Source organism: Sinocyclocheilus rhinocerous, unplaced genomic scaffold (assembly GCF_001515625.1).
Source record: "Sinocyclocheilus rhinocerous isolate Xijiao unplaced genomic scaffold, SAMN03320098_v1.1 scaffold541, whole genome shotgun sequence".
Classification (NCBI taxonomy): Eukaryota; Metazoa; Chordata; class Actinopteri; order Cypriniformes; family Cyprinidae; genus Sinocyclocheilus; species Sinocyclocheilus rhinocerous.
Genome location: NW_015658519.1, coordinates 2,726,741 through 2,734,882, shown reverse-complemented (window position 1 = coordinate 2,734,882; position 8,142 = coordinate 2,726,741). Strand labels below are relative to the sequence as shown.

At 36.6% G+C, this 8,142-nt stretch overlaps 1 protein-coding gene across 1 annotated transcript; it reads left to right on the top strand.

Annotated features, from left to right (window-relative positions):
• The first annotated feature begins 702 nt into the window (after window positions 1-702).
• On the top strand, window positions 703-5,974 carry LOC107722649 (paired mesoderm homeobox protein 1-like). The gene is made up of 4 exons (XM_016531107.1): window positions 703-1,460; window positions 4,039-4,214; window positions 4,347-4,528; window positions 5,664-5,974. Exons 1-4 carry the CDS (start codon window positions 1,214-1,216, stop codon window positions 5,794-5,796), a joined length of 738 nt encoding a protein of 245 aa, XP_016386593.1. The 5' UTR covers window positions 703-1,213; the 3' UTR covers window positions 5,797-5,974.
• The last annotated feature ends 2,168 nt before the right edge of the window (window positions 5,975-8,142 follow it).

Genomic DNA, 8,142 nt, shown 5'->3' with positions numbered 1-8,142 from the left:
CATATAATTTAGGATGCCTATTTTATTCAGCAGGGAAAGAAAAAAGTAATTGAGATCACTGCAAAAAGAGACATAGTCTGTTCAGTTAGACAGCATTTAGTCAATGACAAATAGGCTACTGATCAATAAAGATGTTTTTAAATGTTTTATAAATCTAGTTTAAAACAAAGTCGACAAAGAAAATAGGCCTACATATATCAATAATAGTATATATATATATAATACATAATATATTATAATTTTATTATTATTATTATTATTATTTAAAAATCATTTGTTTTCTTGTCACATGACAACAAAATGGCTTCCTAAATGTTGGTTATTATGCCATTGGTTGAGTGTGACTACAAAAATGCAACAACTGACTTATATAAATAATAATAATAATAATAATAATAATGGCAAATAGGCCTATGCCAACTTTTCATTAGACATATATTTTTACATTTAAAGCCCAAATTATTTAAATTAGGAAATTGCTACAAATTTGTTAATATAACAGTTGTATTCAAGTCTGTTTCTGTAGGCTATTAATTGCATTTTTTTATGTATTTCTGAATAACTTAATAGATCAGGACAAAAAAAAAAACTATCATCACGTCACGTTGACCCATTAATTAGGCTACTGAGTATTTCAGTGTTGCGGGATGTTGTGGGTGGAGAAAGAGATATGACTTCGTTAAACGCTAGAAACGCGGACAAAAAGGGCTTCTTGTATGTCTATCATCCCTCCCCAGGGCTTCAAATGCTCGTGTATTTTGCTCTCAGGCTCCCCCCTCAGCGCCAGTGTGTGCCGTTTGAAGTACCGGAGAAAGAAGCGGAGAGAAGCTCCTCTGACCTCCTACTATTGGGCGTAAGTCGTTCATCTTTGCCATCAAACCTTTCTCGCCAGCTTACTCATTCCCTCACTCTCGGAACGAGTGGGGAACGTCTCTGTTACAGAAACTAAGAGGGAGTCATCGGGTAAAAGGCGAAGACTTTGGAGACTTTGGAGTTCTTGAATTGGAGATGTGTTTCGGTGATGCCTTTTTTCCATAAAGTCCAGTAAAAGAACGGTAATTACGCTTGTTTGGATCCACATGACACTGTCTGAACTACGGATGAAGAAATCAAAATCGATCTATTTGTCGAGCACAGAGTGATTGTTTATGATCAAGACTTAACCCATGTTGGTTATAGGTAGAGGATATATTGGGTTTCGTCAGTTTGCGTCATGACTTCCAGCTATGCTTATGTAATGGACAGACAAGCCACGCTACCTAACCGACTGGAGAGTCCGATCACCGCAAATCAGGATCATTTACAGGCGAAGAAGAACTTTTCAGTGAGCCACCTGTTGGATCTGGAGGAGGCGCGGGAGATGGTGGGAGCTCAAGCGGAGGAGAGCGCAGGAGAGGCGGGCAGGAGCATGCTGGAGTCTCCGGGGCTGACCAGCGGCAGCGACACGACACAGCAGGAGAGTAAGTCCATCTGCAAAACATGCTCCTCATGTCCCATAGACTCTTTTAGTGGCGCAAAACATTCGTAGCATTTAAGTATCAGGATGATAATTATTTTTCCTAATTTAGTAAGAAACGATTTCAACTTCAAAAGTCGTATAGGGAAAAAAGTAAATTAGTTACGCTACTTCATGAAAATGACTTCTGTTTCGGCTTTTTTGAAATTTTTTTTGTGATGCAATTAAATTGTAGCCTAGATTCTAATGATCTTTAATTGGCAGGCCTACATATGAACACAAACACATGAATGTGTTAAGCACCTTACAGTGCAGAAAACTGTCACGTTAGCAGATGTGTGACAATGACAGACTTCAGTAAAGTGTAGCCTACTGAAGGCTGCGGATCATGCACACATATAGGCGCTTATAAGATGACATGATTGCGTTCTGCATCATTTACTCCATATGCGTTTAATTAGCAGTTAATTAATTATAGTGTGTAAAACTGTTGCTTAGTCATGCCGAACTGTATCTCCATTTGATTAAACAACACGTAGCCTAATAATAATATTAGGCTAGGCTATAGCTATAGTTTTCATTATAGCTAAAAGTTTGTTAGAATAAATCAAAATAAACTTTTAAAAAGTTATAATTTTGCAAACCTTTCAGACTGTAAGTCTGCATACTGTCATGCATGTGGACCTATAATTTTGATAGTAGGCCCATTTTCTATTTAGCTATTTACTATTTTCTTCTCAGTGAAGCCAACAAAACGAGTGATCTAAATCTGCAAAATTCATAATAAGATATAGGCCCTATAGATAGTTTTAATATTCTAGGGTTATTTAAAGATTTAAAGACGTAGTCCAAAGTTGCATTGAATTAATTATTTTATGAATGAGTCACTAAAATGATTATTTGCCCATTTCAAATAGTAAATTAAACAGATATAAAATTAGACCATATTTTCAAGACTGAATGTAGCCTATAATCTATTAGAATGAACTTTGTATATTGTTAGGCATCATATTCGAAATTTTCAATTTGAAACATAACGAAAATTAGTGTAAACACAAGCCTCTTACTAATGCCACCATTACAGTCTTGTTTTGCGAAAACTAGGCCTATTTGTCTACATGATAGGCTTCATTTTTTGCACATGCATATTTTTTTAATTAACCTAGTCACTAAGATTAAAACAAAATGTATTTTAATAAGTAACTAAATAAACGTAAATAAATAAATAAGTTGATAGGTTGGCGCGTGTTTTCCGTACTTCGGGTAAAAATAAAATTAGGTCTAGCAACAGGATTTAAGGCTCGTGTGGGCTTGTAGGCCAATGAAAACATTTTTTATTTTTATTTTGTGAACAATTAACTCAACATTTGAGATGTGACTTCAGATGTAGCCTATTATTTTAAGAAAAAAGACTTCTGAATAACCATAACTGAAGTGAAGATAAATCTCGAGCGCCTAGTTAATAAAAGATGATAAAGTTGAGATGATTTTCGTTGTCACTACGCACACAGCTTTGACATGAGCAGAGCTGTTCATGCTCTGGGCCCGGCATTGATAACCTCTTCTTTCAACTTTGTTTTGACTTTACGGCCTGGGAGGAATTGGGGCGAATCAATTCGTCACTGGGGTATTTTCTCCCTCTCTGGGAAGTTTTATGGAGCGATTTAAGAACTGATCGATGTAGCCTATCCAAAGAGGAGTGAGTCTGCAACGATCTGCTTTTCCCCGACCAAAACAGGCCCAGACATAATAATTGGCATTTTACTATAGAAAAAGCCAGAATAATTTTAGAAAGAAAGTAGAAGACAGATTTAAGTTGAAAACTGATAAATGTTGTATTATTTTACAGTGCATTTTGGCTGATGTGTTAGCTACCATTTAAACCTAATGATTGCATATTATTTCATAGTTTTCCTGTGTGTTCTGTATTCCATTTCGTTTGGTGTGATATAATTTAGATAATATTATGCTAAGACTGGCTGACATTAAAGTATTAGACTACAAGATGTATCAATAACTTTATTTGATAATATTTTCCTTTAACTTACATTATGTCAAAAATGTTTCGCAGTGCTTATACAAAGCACCAGAATCATCAAGTTAAAAATTCTAAAAAGATCTTACATGACCATGAGGAAAAGTTGTAAAATATCAGTATAAAAAGTATTAAAAAATGCTTGTATTTAAATTAGCAGATTTTTATGAATAGGGATCAGTTGTCCTGCTTACACACTCTTTAAGCTTTGATTAGGATCCTGCTTTAGGAAGGTTCATGACTGAAGTATAATCACTAGAACTAGAAAATCTGTATTAACTCTCTGCATCTCTTTGAGCCGATTGTCCATTAAACAGTTATATACATCCATCTCTCTCTTAAAATAAAAATGTTTGGATCTTTTTATTGAATTTCCATAACAAACCCTATTTCACTAGTTTGACTTAACCGTAACCATATGATTGTAATATCCTTTTTCCAGGCTGTAAGCCTGTTTAATGAGTACAGACCTACTATAATGGGGATATTCATGTCATCCTTATATATGCGTGTGTGTGTGTGTGTGTGCTTGTGTTTGTCCCCCTAGATGAGCAACTCAACTCAGAGGAGAAGAAAAAGCGCAAACAGAGGCGGAATAGGACCACGTTCAACAGCAGTCAACTGCAGGCCTTAGAGAGAGTGTTTGAGAGGACGCACTACCCCGACGCTTTTGTCAGGGAGGACTTAGCACGCCGGGTCAACCTCACTGAAGCTCGAGTGCAGGTTAGCTCTTTTATCCTGAAATGGTCTATGGAGCAGTGGCGCATACTTTACCTTCTCATAATGCTCCATTCTGATGGTAAGGCTGTTCTACACACTATATATGCCAAACCGAGCACCTTCATGATTTTCTAGGTGTGGTTTCAAAATCGGCGGGCTAAGTTTCGGCGAAATGAACGTGCAATGCTGGCCAGTAAAAACGCCTCGTTGCTCAAGTCTTTCTCAGGAGAAGTAACAGCCATAGAGCAGCCCATTGTCCCACGACCCGCTCCCAGACCCAATGACTACCTGTCCTGGGGCAGCTCACCATCGTACAGGTTAGATTTGTTTTCTAATTTTGTATGCCTCTGCATGCATTACCATTACCAATGCTGCGGTTTGTGGACATCATTGTGCAGAAGTTAGTATATTGATAAGAGTATTCTGGGTTATTTACAAGTTATTGACAATGGATAGCGTGTGTGGCATGAATATAGTGTTGTCATCCCTCATTTAACTAAAAATGTAAATGAAAGTAATTTACTTATGAATTAATGTTTAAAATATTCAACTATTGCACCATTTCAAAAGTATAACCATGAGATTTGAATATTAAACGTGTTAGTCCGAGTTAAAAATGTTACTTTGACTTGAGGTCAAGGGTTCAGTTTCCAGGGAATGCATGATTTAGATCAAATCTATACAATAATCTATACAAAAACACTTTACAATAAAGTTCCATTTATTAACATTAGTTAACAAGAACAAGCAAGGAAAAATACTTATAATGCATAATTAATGTTAGTTAATTTCATCATTTAATAAAATCAAAAGTTGTATCTGTTAATATTATTTAACTGACATGCACTAACTAATGAACAGTAATGTTAACTAACGTTAACAAAAATTTATAAATACTGTAACAAATGTATTGCATATTGTTACGTTAATACATAATGGGACCTTATTGCAAAGTGCTACCCAAATATTTGCAATGCAAGTAGCTTTGGATAAAAGTGTAGATATAAATCTAACTATCCATACAATACTATTTACATAGGACCTAAATTGTGCAAACTCTACCGGCAGAAATGACATCAGTGATACATAACTATAAATTTCAAAAGTAGTTTGGATGATTTAGACAACCTTACAGCTTGGGTAAAAAGCATTTTTAGGGAAAATGTCATCATACATTTTGGTATTTTTGTTACTGTAAACATTTTTTTTTTATTTTCAAACTGAGGGAGTCAAAATTATTTAAAAAATATTAAATTATTTTCTTGAAATCAGAAATTTGGTGCCACAAATGCTGTCCATACGCATGAAGTTGTAAAACCCCCAGATTAGTACTGCATTTTCATCACAAACATAAATAAAATGAATAAGAGACAGGGCATGCATTTAATTGAATTGTTTATTATTAAGGAAAATATGAACTCTCATGCTGACAACTTAACCTTTTCCTTACAGCGCCATGGCAACTTATTCTCCATCATGCGCTACCAACAACACAGCCCAGGGCATGAATATGGCCAACAGTATCGCCAACCTGAGACTGAAGGCCAAAGAATACAGCCTGAACCAGGCACCCACCGTCAACTGAAGCGGACAGCAGGGCTGTCAGAGACTCATGTCAGAGAACAATCCCGATGTCCCGACAAAACCGGCCCCGTACTATTGACATAACTGTTGTTTTCTGTCCTCTTATATGTGTTTTACTCTTATCCATCGAGAAAAAGAAGCAGAGGAGAATTTCTTCAAGGTACAGAGCTTTCCTAAACCAATGATTTGCATAAGGCTGTCATGTTCTTGGCATGTGGGAAAATTCAGTTTTGGAAAGCACAAAATGGAAACTTTCTCTGTTCACACTCACTGTGGCAGCATGAGTGTGGTCATCCCGTGGCATACTATAGATTGCTTTCTCGAGACCGTTGCTGACCACAGGGATTTGATGACCTCTGTGGAATCCATATACTACAATCTTGTGGACATCTGGGAAGTTTTTAGGATTTCATTTTCCTTGGAACTCATAAATATGCACTGAGGCCAGAAATTGGGATTTGGTTATTTTGATTATTTGGAACCGGGTGAAATTTGGCTTCCTTGTTCCCGTACTCTAAAATCACTCCTCACTGTTTTCAGTTTAAAACATGCTCGGGGTTATTTGTTCATTTTGGCATATACAGAACTCTAGCCATGTATATAAGCAATGAACTTGGAGCCTAGTTGATTTTACCCTTTTATATTGTCTAAATATATCTAAACATGTAATATTCCTTTGCAATAAAGGTGTCCAAGCAGTGTAACAGCATTGTGTTTCAGGGTTAGAGTGTCCTCGAACGTCTTTATGGCCTGCCAGAGAACACTGCAGCAATTTGACCATGTTTTTACCACAACTGTGCTCATTCATTATTGAACATATAGTCTGCTCTTATTCTCTGGTTTGTTCTGTTGCTGCCAACAGTTCCACGTATCAGATATTAAATCCCATTACATTATGTACTTACAGCCTTGGAGGAAGTGTTTTAGAATAAAAACTAGATGAAAAACGTACTCCCACAATTGGCCCATTTAATTTACACCATTACGCAATAGAAGGCAGGTGAAATCATTCAGAAACCCAAGAGTAGTGAGAGTTAGAGACACGAGCGCAGATGTGCTTTTCCAAAGCTAAACTTCTCAAAGTGTGTTTGTAGGCTCCCATAGACGGTTGTTACTCTTTCCTCCTCTCTGTGTGAACATTTACCTTTAAACTGTAAAATAACTCTTCGTCGGGACTCCTGGGGGCTTCGTGAGAAACAGCAGAAAGCTTTGCAAAAATTCCTGCGGCTCTTTTCCTCTCCATCCGTTTTCCACTCCACTTCGGCCTTTTCTAAGGTATACAGGGCAAAGCAAGGAAATGACAAAAATTTAGCTAATCAAACTGGCCATTTACAATGATATCCAAACACTTCTAGCGCTGTTGTTCTTCCCCTGCCAGCTATCGTTCCATTAAAGTGCTTGTGTATTTGTTTTGGATTTGAAAAGGTTTTAAAGTTTGAAGAGAAGGATCAGCTGACTGGAGCATTTTGTGCCTTTTACTACCTGATGATGGAGTCTTTGGTGTCGCGTGGTGAACTTTGATTCCTTTAAGCAGTCTTCAGGCCCGGCGCTGTTAGATTTTTGTTGGACAGGAATGTTTACTTTCAAAACAGTCTGTTTATGGCACAGGAAGCGATCGTTTGAGTTTAAGTGGCCGCGGGCTGTTTTTGAACGGCTGACACTGGCTTGTTTATGTACCTGATGGCTCCCTTGGTCTGCTGATTACATGTGACCTCGAGTGACCTCAGAGACAGTCAATTGGAGGAAGGGGGTGAGCCGGTGAGTTGTTTTTCTTTTCATCTGTCAGTCACAGCTCTGTGAAAGAAATCTGTCGGCTGTCATCACTGTAATGTAACTCTTTAAATATGGCCCAACAATGTGTTGACATCATGTTTCGAGGGATAAAACGAGATTCTCACACAGCATTGATTAAATTATTAGATGTTATTGCACTGGGATACTTGCTTTTGACATGCTTAATATATATTTTTTTTAATTGTCAAAAAGGGAAGCACAATATATCAGTAACGTATTGGTCATGGGCTGATATTAGCTCATTTTTTACATTTAGACTACCTTTGCTGTCATCTAACGGTCATTTCAATTTAATCTATACTACTGTTCAAAAGTTTTGGGTCAGTAAGATTTTATTTATTAAGAAATTAATACCTTTATTCAGCAAGGACACCACTGAACTTTACATTCATCCAAGAAATCCTGAAAGAAATGTGTAACGGTTTCCACAAAAAATATTAAAATTGAAAACAGTTATTTTAAAATGTAGTAATATTTCTCAGTATTACTGTTTTTGATTAAATAAATGCGGCCTTGATGAGCATAAGAAAAAAAAACTAACAGACCCTAAACC

Bases quoted from the DNA above. Each gene is read 5' to 3' on its own strand.
- LOC107722649 (XM_016531107.1), top strand. From the start codon at position 1,214: ATGACTTCCAGCTATGCTTATGTAATGGACAGACAAGCCACGCTACCT. The intron at 1,461-4,038 runs GTAAGTCCATCT...TTGTCCCCCTAG, and splicing joins CGACACGACACAGCAGGAGA to ATGAGCAACTCAACTCAGAG. The intron at 4,529-5,663 runs GTTAGATTTGTT...TTTTCCTTACAG, and splicing joins GGCAGCTCACCATCGTACAG to CGCCATGGCAACTTATTCTC.